General features: G+C 39.4%; 2 protein-coding genes across 2 annotated transcripts; both read right to left on the bottom strand.

Moving 5' to 3' along the window:
• Nucleotides 1-7,032: 7,032 nt before the first annotated feature.
• Nucleotides 7,033-8,438, bottom strand: LOC141334887 (glutathione S-transferase theta-1-like). The gene is made up of 5 exons (XM_073840113.1): nt 8,315-8,438; nt 8,120-8,207; nt 7,892-8,042; nt 7,363-7,536; nt 7,033-7,206 (listed from the first exon to the last, which is right to left on the bottom strand). Exons 1-5 carry the CDS (start codon nt 8,436-8,438, stop codon nt 7,033-7,035), a joined length of 711 nt encoding a protein of 236 aa, XP_073696214.1.
• Nucleotides 8,439-9,673: 1,235 nt separating this feature from the next.
• chek2 (checkpoint kinase 2) lies at nt 9,674-23,826 on the bottom strand. The gene is made up of 15 exons (XM_073841211.1): nt 23,746-23,826; nt 21,145-21,422; nt 19,981-20,105; nt 19,132-19,270; nt 18,890-18,980; nt 18,603-18,699; nt 17,391-17,444; nt 17,241-17,305; nt 16,782-16,881; nt 14,950-15,036; nt 14,597-14,760; nt 10,777-10,892; nt 10,220-10,305; nt 10,002-10,055; nt 9,674-9,883 (listed from the first exon to the last, which is right to left on the bottom strand). Exons 2-15 carry the CDS (start codon nt 21,395-21,397, stop codon nt 9,812-9,814), a joined length of 1,503 nt encoding a protein of 500 aa, XP_073697312.1. The 5' UTR covers nt 21,398-21,422; nt 23,746-23,826; the 3' UTR covers nt 9,674-9,811.
• Nucleotides 23,827-24,414: the final 588 nt, after the last annotated feature.

Below are 24,414 nucleotides of genomic sequence, written 5' to 3'. Positions count from 1 at the left end.
CCTGGAGGAAAGCCATGAGAACTGGGTGAGGACAAACTAATTTACAGAAAGGCCTCCTGGCTCAGTTGGGATGGGGTAACCCACTGATACACCGTTCCAGAAACAGATCTGATAAAAGAAACAATGACATGGATAAAGCTGTGTGTATGTACATTGTGTGAAATGATTAATAATGGGGGGATAGGGTTTGATACAGGATCACAGTCTTGCGTGCAGGACATTTATTAAATTCCAGCAAATAACAGGACGTCCCATCTAGTACAGGACAGCTGGCACAGAGACATGAATGAATAAATTTCAAGTTCTCTTACGAGAGGTCTCTCGTACTGCGTAAGCGTTAAGCTTACGCTTGGGGAAAATCCTTTCCGCGAGAGATATTGAAGCCAAAAAATTATCCTTAATTTTGTATTAATGTAAAACGCGTTGCCGCAGTGAGCAGACATAGGCGAGGCGTATTGCTTGCCTATTGGCTGCTCTGCAGCAACTGCAGCACCTATCGAGCGAGGCTTGGCGCGAAACCAGCTCCAATGAGAGCCTTTCGCGCCTAATACGTCATCTCCCGCCGAAAGTGGCGTGATCCAAGCCTATAAATATCGCTCGAAGGTAGCTACACTCTGATTTTTTCATCCTTCAAGCGAAGCTCACGCATCGCTGGAGCCGGAGAAGAAGCCGCCGTCGACTGCAAGCATCTCAGCGGGACGAGCCATTGGAACTGCTGGCCACGCCGCCTTCCGTGCCTTCCTGCTGCGCTTTCCGGCGCCTATATCCTTTATAATCCTTTATAATCTACAGTGTGTGTCGCCGCTGCGATACACACTGTTTCTCTAAGAGAGCAAAGTGTCTTTTTAAAGATGCTTTCATACGGCTCGTGCAGATGCCAATGGCGACTCTGAGGACTTGCCTTGCCTTCTTCACTGAGACTGCTCCCCCGCCCGCGCGGTGTCGCGCCGTAAAAAGCGCTGTGCCCAGCGGGCCCCGGACCCTTCCTCCAGATGACAAAGCTCGCCGGTTCGCCCGCCTGCTTCATCGACCTCGTCAGCCTCTGTTCCGGACGTAAAGCGGCCGCTGTATGCCACCGCTTCCATCGACGCCGCTGACGAGGGGGGCCATGAAGGAGGAAGAGGATTTCCGTTTCCCGCCAAAGCGGGAACGCGCATGCTGCTCAGAAGAGGCGATAGCAGCCCACTTATGTCTGCCCTCCGCTGGACGGCGTGCTAAGTCGGCCCTCTCCTCTAAAGCTTGCCGTCAGACGTCAAACCTGCTTCGCCGCGCTCTCGCCGCCGCCTAGCCGCGTCAGCGCTGCGTAACATGGTCTCTCACCGTTGCTGAGAGGCACCCGTGGTTAACGCTTTCTGACGTTTTTCTCGTCTGGCCGCCGCCCCGCCAGACGCGGCCCGCGGCCCAGGATTGAGTTGAAACCTGAGCCTCCGAAATCGTCCTAGCACATCTGGGAAAACGACAGTGTACGAGTCCCGCGGTTGCCGGACCCCCACCAAAGTTATTCGCTCGTCCAGTTCCAGGAAATGTGACTGTTCCAGTGTTTTCTGCAGCCAACAAACCGGCTCCGTCGCCCGTTTGCCTGCACACAAAAGTCGTTCCCACGGCTACACAGATAAACCCCCAATAAAGTGTATTATCTGGTGTCCCGGCCACGGCCGATGGTGTTTCATGTGTCGTATGAATATGCCCACTAACCAGTGCTCATCTCTACACACAAACACAGCGCACATAAAATCGACTCAGATCGATTGCGCGTCACACGTGGTAAATGTGCCCGCTTCACAGTGCCCACAGACACCACATTATGCACTGTTGGTTTCTGTAAAAACGAAACCAACAGTGCATTAACTCTATACTTTGGGATGTTAAATGTGCCCGCTTCACAGTGCTCACAGACACCTCATTATGCACGTCAACCGGTTTCTGTTAAAACGAAACCAACAGTGCATCCGCTCTATGCAGGCGAACGTTGTTTTGGAGTGTTAAATGTGCCCGCTTCACAGTGCTCACAGACACCTCATTATGCACGTCAACCGGTTTCTGTAAAAACGAAACCAGGAGTGCGTTCGCTCTATGCAGGCGAACGCTGTTTGGAGTGTTGAACGCCGGTGCGCGAGTCCCGCGGCTGCCAGACTCCCACCGAAAGTATTCGCTCGCTCAGCTCCAAGAAATGTGGCTGTTCCAGCGTTATCCGCAGTCATCAAGCCGGCGCTGCAGCCTGCTTGTCTGCACTCAAGAGCCGTTCTCACGGCTACCCAATTAAATCCTCAAAGGAGTGTATTTTCGGGTGTTCCGGCCATAGCCGAAGGTGTTTTGTGTGTAGCTCGCATGCACATACACATGAGCACATCCTGTCATACAAAACCCGCGCACATAAAGTCGACCCGAATCGGCTGCGCTTCACATGTGATAAATGTGCCCACCCCAGAGTGCCCACACATATCACATCAGGCAGGTCTTACGGTTTCTGTAAAAACGAACCGGACGACGCCCCGTTTACACGGCTAAAGGCTGCGCTGAGTGTGTTGAATGTGCCCGTTACTACGCAACCACATATACACACAAAGATAGCAGTCCCCGCGGTCAGTGTACCCCGAGCCTCGAATGTCACAGTCACTCGTGCGTCACAACGCACCGAAGCGACTCCGTTATTGACAGATCGGAGCGCGCTTCGCACCTACCCCCTTGCGTTACAGGTAAATGCATGGGAAAAGCTCCCAGGGGTTTCACAATGGGTGCTGGACATTATTAAAGGAGGCTATTCGCTACAGTTTCACCGACTTCGCATGTGGTATATGTGCCCACCCCAGAGTGCCCACACATATTACATCAGGCAGGTCTTACGGTTTCTGTAAACCGGACGACGCCCAGTATACGCGGCTTAAAGCTGCATCGAGTGTGTTAAATGTGCCGTTATCACGCAACCACATATACACACAGAGAAAGCAGTCCCCGCGGTCAGCGTACCCCGAGCCTTGCATGTCACAGACACCGAAGCGGCTCCGTTAGTAACAGATCGGAGCGCGCTTCGCACCCACCCCTCGCATTACATGATAGATGCATGGGAAAAACTCCCAGGGGTCTCAAAATGGGTGCTGGACATTATAAAGAGAGGCTATTCGCTCCAGTTTCGACGACGCCCTCGCCGTTACACGGCGCGCGTCGAGACCACGATAAAGGCAGATGCAGCACACCTGCTACGAGCCGAAGTGACCACTAGATCTAAGGCAACTGAACAAAGCGCTAGTGAAGCGAAAGTTCAGAATGCTCACAACCAAGAAAATCCTCGCACAAGTGTGCCGAGGAGACTGGTTTGTGTCAGTGGATCTGAAAGACGCGTATTTTCAAATACAGATAGCGTCGCGTCACAGGCGATTTTTGAGATTCGCCTTCGAGGGCCAAGCTTATCAGTACACAGTCCTGCCATTCGGTTTGTCCCTAGCACCCCGTACATTTACAAAGTGCATGGACGCAGCGCTCGCCCCGCTCAGACAGAAAGGCGTGCGAATACTGAATTATTTGGACGATTGGCTGATTTTAGCGCAATCTCACTCAATGCTCAGGGAACACACGACCATGTTACTCGATCACCTCGAGAACTTGGGTTTGAAAGTCAATTGGGAGAAAAGCTCGCTGAACCCCAGCCAGAATATCTCCTTCCTGGGCATAGAAGTGGACTCGCTGGCAATGACAGCTGACGAAGCTTTCGTCAGTGCGCGCGCTGAACGTTCAGAGCGCAGTGAGCGCGCTCTGCCGCAGCAAGTCTGCCCCGCTCAAGACCTTTCAAAGAGTGTTAGGTCTTATGGCCTCAGCATCATCAGTTCTACAGTTAGGGATGCTCTGCATGCGCCCACTGCAGTTCTGGCTGAGAGCGCGAGTGCCGCGCCGAGCGTGGGCGTCCGGTCGACTCCGTCTCACGATCAATCAGAGATGCGTTACAGCCCTGATGCCGTGGAGAACAGCCGGCTGGTACCAAACAGGTGTCACTCTAGAGAGACCCTCGAAGGTGAAAGTAGTGTCCACGGATGCGTCCACCTCGGGATGGGGAGCGCTGCTAGACGGCAGACCGTCGTTCGGCCAGTGGTCAGAACGCGAGAAATCGCTGCATATCAACTGCCTCGAAATGATGGCAGTGGAGAATGCGCTGACATATTTTCTTCCCTTATTGAAGGGAAGTCATGTATTAGTCCGCTCCGACAACATATCGGTAGTGGCTTACATAAATCGCCAGGGCGGTCTCAGGTCCAGAAAACTACATGCACTTGCAGAACGCCTTCTGGTATGGGCTCATCGCAACCTGTGCTCGCTGAGGGCAGCGCACGTGCGGGGGACCCTAAATGTAGGACCAGACAGACTGTCCAGGAACAATGTTCCGGCGGGCGAATGGTCGCTGCACCCTCAGACGGTGCAACTATTATGGAAAACATTCGGCAGAGCGGAGATAGATCTATTTGCATCTCAGGACAACGCTCATTGTCTAGAATTCTTTTCCAAAGCCAAGGACGCGCTAGCCCATGCGCGGCCCCGCCGTCCTCTTTATGCTTTTCCCCCAGTCTCTCTCCTACCTCAGGTGATAGAGAGGGTGAAGGAGGAAGGGTGTGCAATACTGCTAATAGCGCCGTTTTGGGGGAACCAGCCTTGGTTCCCAGCGCTGATGCAGATGACGAGCATCGCACCGTGGCCAATACCTGTGAGGAGAGACCTCCTCTCGCAGGCGGGCGGCGCGATTTGGCACCCTCACCCCGAGCTGTGGTCCCTTCATGTATGGGTCACCAGGGAATATATGATGAACTCCCCACAGGAGTGATATCAACGATCACACAGGCTAGGGCGCCATCTACTAGACGGCTCTATGCCTCGAAGTGGTCGATATTTGCGGACTGGTGCACAGCCCGCGGATCCTCACCCACAGACTGTGGAGTGACAGATGTACTTTCCTTCCTACAAGAGCTGCTGGACAAGGGCAGGTCCCCGTCCACGCTCAAAGTTTATGTGGCGGCCATAGCAGCGTTCTCGATGACAACGCTAGGTCAGTCAATAGGGAGGAATGATTTAATCATACGCTTCCTTAGGGGAGCTAAGAGATTAAATCCACCCAGACCGCCTTCAGTCCCAACTTGGGACCTTTCTGTGGTGCTGGACGCTATGAAGGGCGGACCATTCGAACCACTACAGGCGGCTGAATTAAAATATCTGTCTCTTAAGGCTATATTCCTCCTAGCGCTCGCTTCAGTGAAGTGCGTAGGAGATTTGCACGCGCTCTCCGTGGGCGCGACATGCATGGAGTTTGGACCTAACGACTCTAAAGTTATACTCAAACCCAAGCATGGATATGTGCCAAAGTCTATTAACACACCGTTTAGAGCACAGGTCATCGCACTGTCTGCTCTGCCGGTTGGGAATGAAGAGGCTGACGCGAGACTCTTATGTCCAGTGAGAGCGCTAAGAGTCTATGTGTCTCGCACGTCTGCTTTTAGACAGACAGAACAGCTGTTCGTCTCGTTTTACGGGCATTCTAAAGGAATGGCTGCGTCAAAACAGACTTTATCCAGATGGATAGTGGATGCTATTGCACTGGCGTACGAGTCCAAGGGCATGCGATGCCCGCTGGGTGTCAGAGCACATTCCACGAGGGGCGTGGCCTCGTCGTGGGCTTGGTCGAGTGGAATTAACCTGCAAGACATTTGTACGGCGGCAGGCTGGGCCTCTCCGTCTACATTCATAAGATTCTACAACTTGGAGGTTCCCGCCCTACAGGCCAAGTTGCTATCGGTCTAGATATTAACAGATATCTAGACCCATGTTCCAAGTTTATCCAGGTCGTTTACCTGCCCGGATATACCAGGAGCCAGTGTTTCTAGGGTCCTAATCCCCTTATATGTTCAAGCACGTTCAAACACTATATGAACCCCGGGCTATTCGCCCTCGGGTCTATGGCATCAGATCTTGGCATGCACGGCGTTTTACATGGGGTCCCCAAGCGTAAGCTTAACGCTTACGCAGTACGAGAGACCTCTCGTAAGAGAACGTACTCGGTTACTAACGTAACCTCGGTTCTCTCAGAGAGGGAACGAGTACTGCGTACCTTGCCGTGCAAGCGCGTGCTCTGGGCGCTTTTATGATGAAAAAACCAGAGTGTAGCTACCTTCGAGCGATATTTATAGGCTTGGATCACGCCACTTTCGGCGGGAGATGACGTATTAGGCGCGAAAGGCTCTCATTGGAGCTGGTTTCGCGCCAAGCCTCGCTCGATAGGTGCTGCAGTTGCTGCAGAGCAGCCAATAGGCAAGCAATACGCCTCGCCTATGTCTGCTCACTGCGGCAACGCGTTTTACATTAATACAAAATTAAGGATAATTTTTTGGCTTCAATATCTCTCGCGGAAAGGATTTTCCCCAAGCGTAAGCTTAACGCTTACGCAGTACTCGTTCCCTCTCTGAGAGAACCGAGGTTACGTTAGTAACCGAGTACGTTTCTAGTTACAATAGATTAGAGGACAATGGATTTGTTCATGCTAAGAGGTAAGGTTAGTTTAGTTTGATTGAGAAAATATGAAAGTCAGGAAATACAACATTGAGGCTGCAAGAGGTAATTTCTAGGAATTTCAATGTACTATAACATCCCAATTTTCTGTTTAAAAAGGAAATATGTAAACAGAAGAAATTTGCATTCATCAAGCCATTTCATGGGATCTATGAACTTAAAAAATGTATAGTTGGGGCATCTTTGCTTACTGTTTCCAACATTCTGATTTAGGACACACTAATTCTCATTTTACTTATTATACATTTATTTAGCATGATGAGTATGTAAAATGAGACGTGGAATGTAACCAATGCTGTCATTAGGCCTACATTTATTCAAAATTTAGCCCCCAAAACATGATATGCATACATTAAGAAATACTGTAAATACAACATTAAGTAATTTTAAGCATATCTGACTTCATGTCAGACAGATTTATCATTGATCCTGTAAGGCAAACTGCAAAAACATTTCAATGGTAACTGTAAATAGTCATGAAATGTATCTCTACAGAGTGGTTTGATTTGAACAGGGAGACTGTTTAGCTGTAAACTTCTTCCTTATATTATAAACAACAAAGTGAGCTTCATCAAAGGAATCCGAGAGCGCTGACTGAACTCGACTGCTCCAGCTCAGCAGTTTGCGTCTGTGCTTCAGAATGTCCCTCCCACCACACAGAGGCTTACAGAGACAATCAAATAACATCAACGTGGCTCATGTGTCTACTTATGTTTTACATGCACAATTGTGGACGAATAATCAATTTCGTCCTAACGAATGATGCATAATGGCCTCTAAATCAACTTCACAGTATGTATAGCAGCTTCAAGTTCTCACCTGCATGAGCTCACAAACTGCTAACAGGTCAGCCAATGAGATGCCATCACCACACAAGAAGGCCTGGTTCTTCAGAAACATGTTATCCAGCTTGTCTAATGTGCCATCCAGGTCTGCCAGTGCCTTTTCAAGCTTCTCTGGATTTGTTGGCTGTCCCATGCGTGGCAGTAAAACCTGTACAGGAGAGCAAAACCTGTAAAGTCTGCCAAAATGAAACAGGTAAATAGCTGTTTTAGATGCAGAATAACATTACTACTTGAAATGTCACATCAACTACACCCTTAAATATAAAGGTTCTTTATTGGCATTGATGGTTCCATTAAGAACCTTGAACATCCATGGAACCTTTCAAATATAGAAAAGGCTCTTTATGGTGAAAAAAGATTCTTTAGATTTTTAAAATGTTCTTCAAAATGGTTCTTTTAAGAATTGTTCACTGAAGGGTTCTTTGGGGAACCACAAATGGTTCTTCTACAGCATCACTGCAAAAACAACCATTTGAAGAGTTTAGCCACATGTCAAACCCTACCTCATGTAAGAAGACGGAGGAAATATGTGTGCGTGTGTTGGCATGATTCCAGGCCATGTATTCATCCACTCGGGCTCTCTTTTCTGGCAGTTTGGGGTACCAGTGATCAGGGACATTGTAGGCTGTTGCCAGATACTTCAATATGGCATCACTGTTTCACAAAACTAGCATTTAGGAATGTTTCACCCCCCAAAAATTATGGTTTTTATAGCTACATGTTCTCCTGACCTCTCAGTGAGAACAAATCCGTTGTCCTCCAACACTGGCAGTTTTTGCATGGGGTTAAGTTTGGTGAACTCAGGTGTTTTGTGCTGCCCTAAAAGTTCAAGAGCATTAAAGTTGTTAACAACAAATGAAATGCACTATGTTCAGAATAGCTCAAAACCACTCTACCAGCCTCCACTGAATAACAATGTTGCTTACCTTTTCGTATAGCAATGTTTTCCACTGTATGTGGCATTTTGTTGACTTTGAGGAATATTAGTACAGCCCTGCAGGCCTGAGACACGAGATCCAAGTACGCTTTAACAGCCTGTCTGCCAGCCATAGTCAACTGAAGTATGAATCCTTCCTGCTTGGGACCCCTTGACCATTTCGACCCTGTAATAGGGGATGGGCCGGGGAATGGTTGTGAAGTTACTTCAGGTTTGAGATTGTTGGCCAAAGTTCTGATAGTGCTTCCTGTTTCTAGTCAACATTACACAACTTCAGATGCCGAAGATCTTGCTATATTTGCAGTGGTGGCAAAATTAATAGAACACTAGTGTTTTCAGCAGCTAAAAATTGGTTTTAAGTCAGTTATTTCTATCTTTTGATGTAGTGTGTCATTAGGAAATATCAGTTTACATTTCCAAACATTCATTTTGCCATTAATTGTACTTATCCAGTGAGATTTTTGTTTGCACAAGGAGCCTGACAACAGCCAGTGCTCTACACAGAGATCTGATCTCACCATCATCCAGTCTGTCTGGAATGACATGAAGAAACAGAACAAACTGAGAAAGAACTGTGGCAATGTCTCCAAGATGCTTCAAGAAACCTATCTGCAAAGCTACAGTATTGGTAAAAGTTTTAGGCACATGTGTAAAAACGTTGTAAAACTAGGATGTTGTCAGATTGTGTCACAAATTGATTTTCTTTATCAATTAAATTCTATAAACTAAATTAAATCAACCTTTGGTCTGACCATCCTTTGTGTTTAACTCTCTGGGGTCAACAAACGCTCACTAATGCTTCAAAGGGAAACACGATGCATTAAGAGCCAGGGGGTGAAAACTTTTGAACAGAATGAGGATGTGTACATTTTTCTTATTTTGCCTAAATATATTTTTTTCATTTTGTACTGCTCTTCAGAAGCTACAGAAGACATGCTTTCCAGAAGACAAAATAAGTTTAATTTACTCTGATCTTCAAATGAAAAAAAGTTTTCACCCGCATCTCTTATTGCATCATGCTTCCTGCTGGAGCATCAGTGAACATTTGAACCTTCTGTAATAGTTGCATATGAGTCTCTCAGTTGTCCTCCTCAGTGTGAAAAGATGGATCGTAAAATCTTAGTTATTGTTGGAAAGAGTTCAAATACATAATGCTGAAAAAAGAATTTGTGGGACCTAAAAGATTTTTCTGAAGAAAAGCGGGCAGTTTAACTGTTCAGGACAAACAAGGGACTCACGAACAACTATCAATATTAAAAAAATATTGAGAAATTTTTTCAAATTGAGTTTTGTTTCGCACAGATTTCTGACACATTGCTAGAATTGTCTGCAGATAACTTCAGAGGTGTAGAAAATTTTAAAACATTTTATTTTTGACACAGTATATGATAGAAATGCATATTTACAAGAGCAGTACAGTGTTGGACGTTAAGGATGAAAAGAGCTTTTAAAAGGTCAGCAGGAAACAAATAAAAGTGTGTGAAAGTCAAGGCCCAGGTTTCCTCTTGGATGGTGGGTCACCCTCTCCCTCTTCTGCCTTACGTTTCTGTGATGGAACCTAAAATCACATTCAGTTTTTGTATTAGTATGCATCTAGTCAATGTTGTAATACATTTCAAATAAAGAAAATTTTTAAACTTTCATCCTGAATAAAAATGCATTTTTTGTTGTTGTACCTTGGATGTTTGAAGTTGCATCAGTTGGTTTGCAGTGTTTTTCATCTCATCATCCTGTTACACAATCACAAGAATGATATTTTAAATTTGAGGAATGCTTTATTTTATTTTACTTAAAACAATCACATTTCAAATGTTATTTAAAGGTTGAAAACTTCAATACTAGTTGAATAATGCTCAAGCACATTTGTCTAGTTAGTGGGTTTTTCAGCACGTACGTTCAACCACGGATGTGCCAGCGCCTCCTCAACGCTCAGACGCTTTTCAGGATCCACAACCAGGAGCTTCTTGATCAAATCTTTGGCTGGAAGACAAAGTGAATATACACTGTAACTTACACTGCAAGTAGCATGGATATATTTTTAGCAATAGGCAACAATACATTGTATCGGTCAAAATGATAGATTTTTCTTTTATGCCAAAAATCATTAGGATATTAAGTAAAGATTATGTTCCATGAAGATATTTTGTAAATTTTCTACTGTAAATATATAAAAACATATTTTTTGAATAGTAATATGCATTGCTAAGAACTTCACTTGGACAGCTTTTAAGGTGAATTTCTCAATGTATTGTCCTAACCCAACAAATCATACATCAATGGAAAGCGTATTTATTCAGCTTTTAGATGACGTATAAATCTAAAAAAAAAAAAAAAATTGACCCTTAAGACTGGTTTTGTGGTTTATGGTCACAAATATTTCTGACAATATGAACTGATATGATGTACATGCAATTTAACTGTCTAATTGTTAATGGAAAACAAAGACATTACCTTCATTGGAAACCTTCTTCCACTGAGATGGGATGAAGCGGTAGTGGCCGTTAATGATCTGCTCACGCACAGACATGGTGGAGCACTCAGTGTTAAATGGAGGATAACCACCCAAACTATGAAAATACAGACACACACAGCTTTAGAAATAAACATAATATATTCATCCAAGCTCATCTTAACATCAGACCTTGACACAATCAAGACAAAAAATCTGATTTAGTACACAAGGAATGATCAGTTCACAAATCAGACTAATCTGGTTCAAGTTCGACTTAACGACTCGATCCAGTTTTAGCAAATAAAAGTTCACAGAAGATGAAGATTCTCACGGAAGAACACAAATTTCAGTCTATTCTTTATACAAAAGCTAAATGATGGCACTATTGCCTTCTGTAAAGCTGCTTATTGCTGAATGAAGCTTGTTTCATAATTTACTGTACTCTGCACTATTATTAAACTAAACCAACAAGAAGAATGACAACACTATTGTCTTTTTAAAGCTGCTTTATATCTGAAATTGCATTTGTTTCATAATTGTGACATTAATACTAATTTTCTGGTTTATTACTACACTGCAAAATGTAGCAACCTGAAACTGCTAGTGTAAAAAACTATTTTAACCTGGATTTAACTAGGGCCCTATGAAATCAGTTTCCCCCCCAAATTCCATTTTTTTTTTCATGTTTTCATTTTTCTGGATTCAGTTTTTTTCCATTTTAATTTCTCTATACTCTGTTTTAAATTATGATTTAAATCACAATTTATTAATCAAAAAGCACGTCTAATCAATTGAAACCATGAAACGTACACAATTTAACAACAATTTTATTAAGTTTAACAGAAATTATTTTTAAGGCCCTATGAAATCAGTTTTATTTTTTCTCCAAATTCTGTTTTGTTTTTTCCCAAATTCATTTTTTTCTGTTTTAATTTCTCTATACTCTGTTTTAAATTACATTTTAAATTACAATTTTGTTTTATTTAAAAAGCATGTCTAATCATTTGAAATCATGAAACTTACACAATTCAACAGCAATTTATAAAAAGTTGAACAAAAATTACATTTTTAAGGCCCTATTGAAGTCAGTTTTATTTTTCCTCCAAATTCTGCTGCTTTTCCCCACAATTTTTTTTTTCTGGATTTAGTTTTTTCCATTTTAATATCTCCAGGCTGAAAGGTTAACAAAAACAAACTTTTAAGGCCCTGTGAAATCTGGCCCAATTCTATTTTTTTTCCAAATTCCATTTTTTCTTTTGTTTTAATTTTTCTGGATTCCATTTTTTACCGTTTTAATTTCTCTAGACTCTGTTTTAATAATAAAATTTCATTTTATTAATTCAAAATCAAGTTTAATTAATTGAAAAAAATAAAATAAAATCAACAATTTATTAAAAGTTTCACAAAAATTATTATTTTTCTTTTTCTACAAATAAGTTTTATCTTTACCAAACTCTGTGTTTTCCAATAATTTTCTGGATTCCATTTGAATGATTTCATCAAATTTAATAACCAAAAACATCTCTAATTAAGTGATTGAAATATATATATATATATATATATATATATATATATATATATATATATATATATGTGACCCTGGACTTAAGGACTTAAGTCTTAAGTCGCTGGGGTATATTTGTAGCAATAGCCAAAAATACATTGTATGGGTCAAAATTATCGTTTTTTTCTTTTATGCCAAAAATCATTAGCATATTAAGTAAAGATCATGTTCCATGAAGATATTTTGTAAATTTTCTACAATAGATATATAAAAACTTGATTTTTGATTAGTAATATGCATTGCTAAGAACTTCATTTTGGACAACTTTTAAGGCGATTTTCTCAGTATTTAGATTTTTTTGCACACTCAGATTCCAGTTTTTCAAATAGTTGTATCTCAGACAAACATTGTCATATTTTAACAAACAATATATCAATGGAAAGCTTATTTACTCAGCTTTCAGATGACATAAGTATCTCAATTTCGAAAAATTTACACTTATGACTGGTTTTGTGGTCCAGGGTCACATATATGAATATATTATTATTTTATTTATTTCTCTTTTTTTAAAATTGGTAAATAAACACAGTAAATAAAAAAATTAGTCTTTCAGCTAAATATTCCTTAAAAAATGTTTTCATAATAATTTTATTAGTAGTAGAAGTACTGTCATTACATTAAACCAAGTTTTATTTTGACGGGTTGCTGTGAAGAAGTTTAAGTTTCTGTTTGTATAAGACATTCGTATATGACCTACTTTTGATTTATTTGGCAGATTCTGTGACATTCTGCTATAAAGTAAATTCCATTTTCAGGATTAAATTCCACGATTCCATCCTTTTTCTGCATCACAGAAAACATAGGGCTCTATTTAACCCAAATAAAGGTAGTTTTAGAAACATAAATGAAGGCATTTTAGTTGATTAAGTGATATTAGATACATTTTTGACTTAATTAAAACTAGTTAATTTAGATTTGTGACGTTTTAACTAGGGGTGGGCATAGATTAATTTTTTTAATCTAGATTAATCTAGATTAAATTTTGGAATTAATCTAGATTAATCTAGATTAAAATGGCTAATTTGAATTCTGCTGAAGGCATTCAGAATATGTGTGCTACCCAAATAATGACTTAAAGTCTTTGAGAATGGATCATAAAGCTCATAAAGCTGTTCTATGATAATTTGTTGATGAAAATAAATTATGTTCAATTAGATGTACTTGTGTTTACTAACTAACTAACACTGAAATTATTTTTTCTCCCTATTAGATTGTGGTTTTTTTTAACGTCAACACCTACCCAGCCCATTACATGTTACACCGTACTTTTATTTTGACAGGTTGCCGTGAAGTTTCTGTGTCATACAGTATGATATGATGCTAGTTTTCTCAAATGAAACAGTAAAGTGACACTCACAGCAGTTTGGGAGATTGAGTTTATCTGTTCATGTGAGATGAAAATGCCAAAAATTACCGGGAGCGTCACGTGTGTTTCAGTATGCGTGTAGTAAAAGCTCGTCTCCGCAATACATACATACAGCTAGGCAAACGGAACATATCGGATTCATATTAAAACGGTCTTTTTGCATTTCAGTTTTCACATACACTAGTCCATATCGCGATTTGAATTAAGTGACAGACCAGCATTTGATTTATGAATCCAAAAAACGACGAATTTACGTGGCATTTCGCTATAGTAGATTCTGTTTTCATGAATGGAGGAGGACGTGATCCCGTCTGTGTTTTGGCGGAGGAGACTTAAACGCGCGACCGTATTCTACAGTCTTCGGTATACATCCGCGTTAAACTATCAAGGTGAAAGTCATCATAGCTTGCGTAGTTTAGACCCAGCTCCCAACCCAAATTTGAGAATAGATTAACGGCGATATTTTTTTTATCGCGCGATAAGAGTTTCACGTTAACGCAGCACGTTAACGCCGATAACGGCCCACCACTAGTTTTAACACAATCTGTATTGTACGAAAGTCTATATAAATGAATGTTAATGTGATAAAAGTATTTATGATACTTTGCATCTTTTTTGACGCTTGACAGCCCCAGTCCTCATTCACTTTCATTATATTTAATATAGTGGGCAGGATATCCTATACATATACTGTACATATACTGTAATTTCACACATTTACATGTTTCACATGGGTTTCACATTTTTCTCATGTGATTGCACATATAAAGTTCATGTGTTTTTCTGTAAGGGAAGACTTTTCATTTAATTTCTAGGTGAGCTTCTCCTTTAAACTAATGCAGGATCCGACTGCTTCATATTTACTCATTCAGCTTTAATCTCCACTAACCAGATGAACAGCAGGACCCCCAGACTCCAATAATCGACTGCTTTTGTATATCCTACAGTCGCAGCATGTGTGAACACCTCCGGGGCGAGATATGTGGGCGTCCCGCAGAGCGTCTTCATCAGGGAGGATTCCTCCAAAATCTTGGACTGATTAAAATCCGTAATCTACAAAGCAGTGAGAATTCACACGTGTTGGCAAAGCATGAAGCATTATTTCTGTGCATCCTGTTTCAACTACAAAAACAAAGGCTTGGCTGGATCTCTGAACTTTGGAGCTGTTACAATTAAAGGAGAATGACGTCAGGAACTGCAGCAAAAAGCTCCGCCAGTTTCAAAGCTCTCTGGTAAACACACCTTAATCAAACAGATGTCGTCATGTGAAGCCAGCAGCACATTCTCAGGCTTGAGATCTCGATGAATGATCCCGTTATTGTGGAGATACTGGAGAGAACAAAACAGAACATTTTCGACATTCATATTTGCATTTGACCTCTGCTATAGCTTCCCAGCAAACAGGGGACATTCCCCGAACATTGCAAACGTCTGTTTATGTCCGCGGTACATCTGCTTTATAATATTCGCTGGCGGACGTTCAGAGGATGTCCAAATTTGGTCCTCTTTTCGACGTTTGCTCGCGAACGTTCTGAGGATGTCCAAATTTGGTCCTCTTTTCGACGTTTGCTCTCGAACGTTCTGAGGATGTCCAAATTTGGTCCTCTTTTTCACGTTCGCTGGTGGACATTCTGAGGATGTCCAAATTTGGTCCTCTTTTCGACGTTTGCTCGTGAACGTTCTGAGGATGTCCAAATTTGGTCCTCTTTTTCACATTCGCTGGCGGACATTCTGAGGATGTCCAAATTTGGTCCTCTTTTCGACGTTTGCTCGCAAACGTTCTGAGGATGTCCAAATTTGGTCCTCTTTTTCACGTTCGCTTGCGGACGTTCTGAGGATGTCCAAATTTGGTCCCCTTTTCGACGTTCGCTTGCGGACGTTCTGAGGATGTCCAAATTTGGTCCTCTTTTTCACGTTCGCTGGCGGACATTCTGAGGATGTCCAAATTTGGTCCCCTTTTCGACGTTCGCTTGCGGACGTTCTGAGGATGTCCAAATTTGGTCCTCTTTTTCACGTTCGCTGGCGGACATTCTGAAGATGTCCAAATTTGGTCCTCTTTTTCACGTTCGCTTGCGGACGTCCTGAGGATGTCCAAATTTGGTCCTCTTTTTCACGTTCGCTGACGGACATTCCGAGGATGTCCAAATTTGGTCCTCTTTTCGACGTTTGCTCGCGAACGTTCTGAGGATGTCCAAATTTGGTCCTCTTTTTCACGTTCGCTCGCGGACGTTCTGAGGATGTCCAAATTTGGTCCTCTTTTCGACGTTCGCTCGCGAACGTTCTGAGGATGTCCAAATTTGGTCCTCTTTTCGACGTTCGCTCACGAACGTTCTGAGGATGTCCAAATTTGGTCCTCTTTTCGACGTTCGCTCACGAACGTTCTGAGGATGTCCAAATTTGGTCCTCTTTTTCACGTTCGCTTGCGGACGTTCTGAGGATGTCCAAATTTGGTTCTCTTTTTCACGTTCGCTGGCGGACGTTCTGAGGATGTCCAAATTTGGTCCTCTTTTCGACGTTTGCTCGCGAACGTTCAGAGGATGTCCAAATTTGGTCCTCTTTTCACGTTCGCTGGAGGACATTTTGGGGACACTTTAGTTAAAGCTTGCATGTATACGAGCCGACCTGCGGCTCGCTGAAGCATACCAGAAGCAGCTGTCCATAATACATGGCTAAAGTTTGGCAAATCCCCCACCCGGGAACGAATTGAATTTCCGTAGGCGGGATTTATGTTGTGACATAATAGCGTCCGGAAAACAAATGCTGTAGTCCAAAGGAGTCGTTCGTTGTAGTTCTTGAAAAGCGATTTTTTTTAAACTAAATATCTCCCTTTGGAGTGGACTTGTAACTTTGTAGATGTCTTTTATACCCAAACATACACACCACACACTGGTTAAAGTTCAAAAAGTGAAAAAGCATAATAGGACCCATTTAACATCATCATTATAATAATGCTTTTTGTATAACCCTTTAAATGGTCAGTTGGCTATTTATGGATAAGCAGTGCAGGTTCAAGCTTGTGTTCTGAAAAACACTGTTAGAGGAAAATGCAGTTTGTCTCTAATATAAAGACGTACCTCCACAGCCTTAAGCATCTGATAAAAGTAGAGTTTGGCGATTTCTTCCTCCAGCTGTTTCTTGGCCTTGATTCTGCCAAACAGCTCTCCTCCTTCAACACTATTCACAGCACAGAGAAAATGAAATTATTCATCAAAAAGCCTGTTTAAAACATCTGTAAAAAATATCATGCTTAATTAAAAACTTGTGTAGAAGTTAGGTTTTTTGTTGTAAAAAATACAGATATATACTGGGTTCATGAATATAACATCTCTTAACGAATCATGAGAAAACTGAAATAGAAAACAAATGTCTATAATGACTTGAAAAATGTAAAAAATAGCAGTGCTTTAAAAAAAGTGTTTCCCTGTCTAGTAAATTTTCCCTTAAAATATCTATGAATACAAATACAGGTAGAAATAATTTGTATAGTGTTTATGTAACTAACTATTCCCCAATAAAACATAACAGGGACTTACTACTCCAAAACAATGTAGTACGAATCTTCTGTCTGGTAGAAATCTTCTGTCTTGATCAGGCACGGCTGCAGGAAAAAGAAAAACAGTGAAATATAATTGAGATGTTTAATCTACAGCTCTATAGCATTTCAAGACTCATTCATAACTTACATGATCAATTTTCTTTAAAATTTCAATTTCCCGTTCTGCGTTTCGAGTTGCCGTCTGTTGGAACACAAACAGAACAATTTAATATTTAATGTTTATTATGAATATAACAGATTCTCATCGAAAGAGCTTTCTCAAAACACCAAAACATTTTAAACTGAAAACAACCATATAGATTACTGGAGAAAAAACAAATTAACTTCAAATGACATCTATTACACGTATAAGTTTTTTTTTTTCCAGCTATTTTCAAATTTAGTCTTAGTTCTGTGTTAAATATCCTTGTTTTTATCATATTTAGTCAACCTTATCCTATTTAGTTTTAGTCGACTAAAAGTCTCAACATTTCAGTCTAGTTTTAGTCAAAGAAAATCTAAAGTATTTTAGTCTAGTTTTAGTCAATGAAAAATTAACAATTTTGCAATTACATTAAGTTTAATTAACCGTTAGTTGGTTAATTAATTTTGGAAGCCATTTTTATTTAGTCTTACTTAAATGTACATTTTAGTTATCATATTTAGTCAACCTTGTCCTGTTTCGAAGTCAACGAAAAGTATGAGCATTGAAATTAAAATCTTGTCAATTTCAATTTTCAATTTTAATTTTTCGTCATGCGGTATAATGGTTAAACTAATAATAATTATTTTTGCTCAAAATTATAATCGTAATGATCGTTACCATTTAAGAAATTTACAGATTTATTGGATCAAAAGTGAAAAAAGTAAAAAAAAAAAAAAAATCATCAAATAAATGCTTTTCTTTTGAACTTTCTATTTATAAAGAATTCTGAAAAATGTATCACAGTTTCCACAAAAAATATTAAGCAGCAAATCAGCATATATTAAAATGATTTCTGATTTTCTGATGACTGAAGTACGGATGCTGAAAATTCCGCTTTGCTTCACAGGAATAAATTACATTTTAAAATATATTGCAATAGAAAACTGCTATTTTAAATTGTAATATCATTTAACATTTTACTGTTTTTACTGTATTTCTGAATAAATTAGTTCAGGCTTGGTGAATTTAAATCTCAAAACTTTGAATCTCAATTGGTTTTCTAAATGTAGACTATATTATCATACAGTTCAATGTGGAAAATAAGACATTAAACTATTATAAACATAACCGATATGCATTTCTGTGAATCAGTGTGCACTAAACAAACAACATTCACCTGACTTGCACACTGTCAAGTGAAAATCCGGTTCTTACCCCTATTGATGGAAAGTCGTGTTTGTTTATAGTTTTCAGAGCAACTTTTTTACAGGTTTCCTTTTCAATGGCAAGCTTGACTTCACCACAGACACCTCTGTCAGAAAACACAAATAGAGGTTTATGGGCTACAGTAATGCAAACTGCCAAAACAAAAGTATATGTCAAATAAAACAGTATTGTTCAGGAAGCTCTTGTGGTAAGAAATGTCTGCTAGGAACAACAACAAAATGAAGCTAAGAGTAACTCACTACATGATATTCTGAATGTTTCTGCAAATCACTTACGTTCCAATCTTTCGTGCTATGTGATATTTTTTGCTGAACTCTAAAGGAAGGTTTGGCTGATCGTCCCCCATCTTATCTATGAACATAAAAACTGAAAGAAAGAACCAATCAGACTTTGAAAACCACTGGACACTATAATCTCGCATTTGTATGCAAAAATAACTATAGAATGATCATTTTAGGTGACTTCTTGAAGTTTATATTTCATAAGCTACTTAAGAAACTTCACCAAAATGACTAACCTTGATGTTTTTGTTCTGCAAGGGCAATAACAGAGTTATTGCTAAGAAGTCTTTGCTTCCCGTTTCCTATTTTCTCTTCATCATCATCCACCCATGTGCCATTACCACTGAGGTCCTCGACGTAGACGAGATTCTCATCCTGAAACAGCGTAAAAGTAAAACAGCTGATGCTTTAAAAAGGGCAAGTATTTATGTTGTAGAAATGTGCTTTTCACAGTTAGTCATGATCAATGTAGTCTTATGAGGGGAATGAACTGAATAAACTATTTTCATATAGAAACAATTAAATGAAAAATTATTCAGACACCAGATATAATTTTTTTTTTTTACTAGTGGGTGCAGGACACTATATTTCATTTACGTAAGTGAGGACAGCAAAAAAAGTAAACTGTGACATATTATACCCCAAAATTCTTTAAATAGTGGGCTACCAGTAAAACTGACCCAAAATTATTCAGACACCAGGTTTTGCTTAAGTGTTTTTTCTTTAATTGCTAATGCGAACTTTTTTCACCACAGACTGAACAAAATGAAGCATTGCTTGGTAATTGGTCAACAAAGTATTCATAGTTGCGTAAATATTGTCATACTAACAGTTGTCTGAATTTTTGGTTGATTGTAATCCATTACATACCTTTCTTTCAAAGTTATGCTGACATTATTAAGATGAATTTGTTCTGACACGGTTTAACTCTGAGTTCGTCACATTTTATTTCCATTTTCGAAACTATAGCAAATACACTGTGGTAATGTGAAAAATGTTGAGGTGTCTGAATAAACTTTGGTTTGACTGTATACTCAAACTGATGAAAACATGCTTGTCGAAGAGCTTCTATATGCTGATCTTACCCTAAAAATCCTAAAGTGCTTCTTGCTGTATGTCTTGAAATGTGTTGACTGCTTTACAATGGCATTGTTAAAGGTGTAATCGCATGCGGTGTCTCTTCCAAAGATGTACTGGTTTTCTACGCAATCTGGAAAATACAAAAAAGAGCCATATTTACTGTTATTGTTCAATAAATCTATTTAAAATCAGTTCAAAATAAAATACACTTAAATTAAAATACGACTATTAGATGAAAACCTAAACTTACAAACCCAAATAAAAAATTGCTTTGACAACTAGCTGAAGAACAGAAAAAAAAATATATATATAAAAAAATATATAAAATAAAACTAAAAATATAAAAATGCATAGCAAATTATTCCACTTGTCCCTCAATAATAATAATAAAAAAAAAATAATAATAAAAATCAACCTTAACGTTGCACATGTTGTGTCATTTACTGGTTTTACACGTTCAAAACACTGGTCTCATAATTACATTACAAATGCTGTCAATAGCACTTAACTTATGCTAAACATGGAACAGTTCATTAAAGCAACACTAAGTAACTTTTCCCTCAATGCTCCCTCTACAGGTTAGAAGCGGAATTGTCCATTACCGCTGGCGTAAATAATTTAGCCTACCGTCGCGTCACATGCATGTTATTTGTTTGAAAGGCTATCCAGGACTGGCTTTGGAAATAACGATGTCCAGCGACAAGGTAGAGTATGTTGTATGACTTTATAAAAGTATGAAAACCTTTTGTGAAGCCTGCCGTGAAGCAGGTCGCATTTGTAGTATCATTTGAACTACAAAACCGTGCCCGACGACCCAAACTTACATAGTGCTGTTATGGCTGATAGAGGGTCACAAAGCGAATACGAAAGTGCCGTTTCACCCTGTTATGAGTTGATGAACCACTGACATGAGTTCGGAAACATTATTTTAAGGTAAAAAAAAGTTACTTAGTGGGGCTTTAATAACATCTATTTGACTGCTTTTAATGATTAACCTTACTATACATATGGTAAGAGGTCAGAAATGCAATCCATTTTTTTGTTATTGATACCACTCCTGTTCAAAAACCCTTGGGAAACTAAATATAATGCTTTATATGCAGGAACAGAAGAACTCAAGTTGACTAAAGCTCTCACTTTCTTCAAATAAGGAAGACAATACACTTAACTGAGCACACTCAAGCCATGCACCAAGGGAATGATGCGGCCCCACACCGGACGCTGGACTTCCTCCTCATCTTCAGGAATAGACTGTAGTTCCTGGACTGGTACTGTATCTACAGAACTAAGAGTCCCTGAGCCTGAGGAAGAGCCCTGGCTTGAAGATGTTGGGGCGGATGAGGAGCTGGATCCAGGCTGTGATTGTGTTTGGGATTGGGTCTGGGATTGGGATTGACCACTGGGTCCAGGTTCCTCAGACATGATGATTTTACTCTGGAGATACACACTGGAAAATGAACATAAAGAGTCATTCCATGTCAAATCAACAAAATTTCAAAAACCTCCCTGGCTCGAATTTTTGATTTTGCTAATATTTTTTCTGAAAAAAGATTGACATGTATAGTGATGAAAGACAAAATATTAAATGCCATGAATGAATATTTACTGAGTAATCCACTATTTCAAAGAGGGGTGTGAAAACGTTCATTTTCACTTGAGGTTCAGACCCAAATTACAGGGGGGTAAAATGACTTCAGAACAACGGCAGCATCATAATGTTATTTTTACACAGAGATTGGTAAGTCAGTTGTTAGTAAAATCTGTTGACTTTATCAGTCTTTGTTGCATTATGTGCCAATTCAGAAATGGGGAAATGGCACTTTTCAAGTTTTTTCTCCAAAGTTTGCATGCCTGTACATCAAAAGGTATTAAAGATATCTTAATATATCTTAATAAACCCAATAAATAAAATAAGTACCAGCTGTATACAAAGCCACCAACATTTGGCTTTTAACCACTGAAAATGGGTAATATTCAACAATCTGGACACCAAGGCCTTGAAAATTTTAATTCCAAAAGAATAGTTTATTAACAACTATAATCCACAATTTTTCATATTTCTGGAGTTTTATACACCTAAACTTTAGTTTTTTTTTTCCCGGCACTCAGACTGTGTCTTGACAGAACAGTTTAACATCTCTAGTTTCAACATTATTTGGTCTTTAGACATTCCTCTTTCAAAGAGAAGTAGTATCATCATTTTGCAAAGTGACTCACCGCCGAAAATGGTACATTTGAACAATTTACTGATGGAGCCATATTGAAATTCCAGTATCTCTGGAACTGAATCTCATAGGGCCTTAAAAATAAAGATGCCACAAGGAAAGTTGGTTAAGACCCAATATCTAAAAGGGTGTTAAGATATATTTAATACTTCTTGATTTACAGGCATGCAAACTTTAGAGAAAAACTTGAAAAGTGCCGTTTCGCCATTTTTGAATGGTCACTGTTGACACAATAAAACAAAGATCACTAAAGTCAACATATTTTACTAACAGAGCTACCAATCTCTGTGTAAAAATAACAATATGATGCTGCCATCTTTCTGAAGTCATTTTTACCCTTTTACTCTGAATCTCAGGTAAAAATTGCCATTTTGACCCCTCTCTACAAAATAGTGAATCACTCTGTAAATATTCATCCATGACATTTAATATTTTGGCTTTTATCACTATACATGTCTACCTTTTTTCAGCATAAATATTAGCAAAATCAAAAATCTGAGCTAGGGACCTCCGGTTGAGTTGACACAGAAAAACCCAAATGTCAACAACAGTACATAACTCATATGAAGTGCATGGGTAAAGTCCAAAACTTGTTTACAATGGAATATAAGCTTAAAACTCACTTAATTCTGCATAGTATACGCTATAATGATAAAGGTTTTAAAAGACATATACATGTTACACTGTTGCCTTCAACTTGTTGCATGTGATTTGTAGTTGTTTGTGCATGGACAAATAAATTTGCAATTTCTGCCAATGAAATATTTAGTTTCAAACCTGCTCACTGCAAAAATTGTTGTGTTTCTAGGCCTTGTATTAGCTGGTATTTCCAGGTTTTGCATGATATACAAGCACACTGCATACTATCACTACTATGCTAAGTGTGCTTAGTGCATCATCAAGTTTTAATTGCATCTAATATCAAGGTCATATAATGTCTAGCATCTTATAACTTCTATAATTTTGATTATACAAGCAAAAAATAATGTAAATGCATAAAATGAATGAATGAAAGGCTAAATAAGTGAATATGCATACAACAATTTTACTCTTTTTAAAATCTATTTTTCATGGGCTTATAAAAGAACAATTTATAATTTATAGTTCCACTTGAAAAACATTTTTTTATACTTAAAAGTATTATTAGATCGAGTCACAGTGTGGGCAACTTGGGGTTGACAGATATGCTTCGATCATGTGTTCTGGAATAAAATGAATTGCTTTTACATCAAGTGACCTTTCCAAGTTCAATCTCTGAGGGTATTTAGGTCGGACTAATTTCATGCACCACTGACACCAATGCAAACAAATAAAACTTGTTAAGAAAACAGTCTAAAGAACCAAGTAGAATTAAAAAAGACTATTTATTTTGCAAATAAAGTCACTTTAGTTACTTCTGCTGGGGCGAATGTGCACTGCTTCACTTTTAGCGACCCAGGAAACCTGCTGTTGCTTTTTTTTCATTAGAAATACCAATTGAAAGAACATCCACACGTCCGTAAGATCGTCTAACAGTGTTTTTCAATCTCCTATCTTAATGCATACCTTAATCAAGTCCTGTTTTTAAAAGAAGAAAACTTGCAGAAGTGGGTATCAGGCCGCGTGAGCTGCTCATCAAATCTGCCGGGAAAAGCCACACAATTCACATCCATGAACTTCCCATAACATGATTCAGCCAATCAGAGGCCAGAGTAGAGGCTCACGGGAAATGTAGTTCAAATAATTAAACTAACTAAATAATTATATATTTAATTATACATTATATATTTTTTATATTGTAAGTCATTTGTAAAAATCGTTATTATTATTATTAATAATACTATTCTTATTATTCATTGTTGTTGTTGTTTTATTAGTTGAATATCACTTCTCAAGGTGTACTACAAATGTAATAAATCAAATTCAGTAATTAACTAGTCGTAATAGCTTTAGTTGTAAAACAAACAACTTACCAACTTCTTAAATACTCGTCAGTGCAAGTGGTTTTTTTTTTTTGCAGTAAGATTTTGAATGTTGTTTTCAGTTGAAAGATCCAAAGATCAGCATTTATCTAAAATAAAAAGCTTTTGTAACATTATACACTACTATTCAAAAGCTTAGAGTTATTAATTATTTAGCAATGACGCAAAACTGATCAAAGTGATGAACAAGTTTGTAATGCTACAAAAATATTTTTATTTCAGATAAATGCTGTTCTTCTGAACGTTCTATTCA

This window comes from Garra rufa, chromosome 5 (assembly GCF_049309525.1).
Source record: "Garra rufa chromosome 5, GarRuf1.0, whole genome shotgun sequence".
In the NCBI taxonomy this organism is placed as follows: domain Eukaryota; kingdom Metazoa; phylum Chordata; class Actinopteri; order Cypriniformes; family Cyprinidae; genus Garra; species Garra rufa.
This window is presented reverse-complemented; position numbering and strand designations above follow the sequence as displayed.

Excerpts from the sequence above, each read along its gene's own strand:
- LOC141334887 (XM_073840113.1), bottom strand. The coding sequence starts at position 8,438 with ATGGCTGGCAGACAGGCTGTTAAAGCGTACTTGGATCTCGTGTCTCAG. Across the intron at positions 8,208-8,314 it reads AAACATTGCTATACGAAAAG|GGCAGCACAAAACACCTGAG; the intron begins GTAAGCAACATT and ends TTGAACTTTTAG. Across the intron at positions 7,207-7,362 it reads CAGTTTGTGAGCTCATGCAG|CCTCTGTGTGGTGGGAGGGA; the intron begins GTGAGAACTTGA and ends TGTCTCTGTAAG.
- chek2 (XM_073841211.1), bottom strand. The coding sequence starts at position 21,397 with ATGTCTGAGGAACCTGGACCCAGTGGTCAATCCCAATCCCAGACCCAA. Across the intron at positions 19,271-19,980 it reads AGCACTTTAGGATTTTTAGG|GATGAGAATCTCGTCTACGT; the intron begins GTAAGATCAGCA and ends ACGCTGTTTCAG. Across the intron at positions 16,882-17,240 it reads TACTACATTGTTTTGGAGTA|TGTTGAAGGAGGAGAGCTGT; the intron begins GTAAGTCCCTGT and ends TGCTGTGAATAG.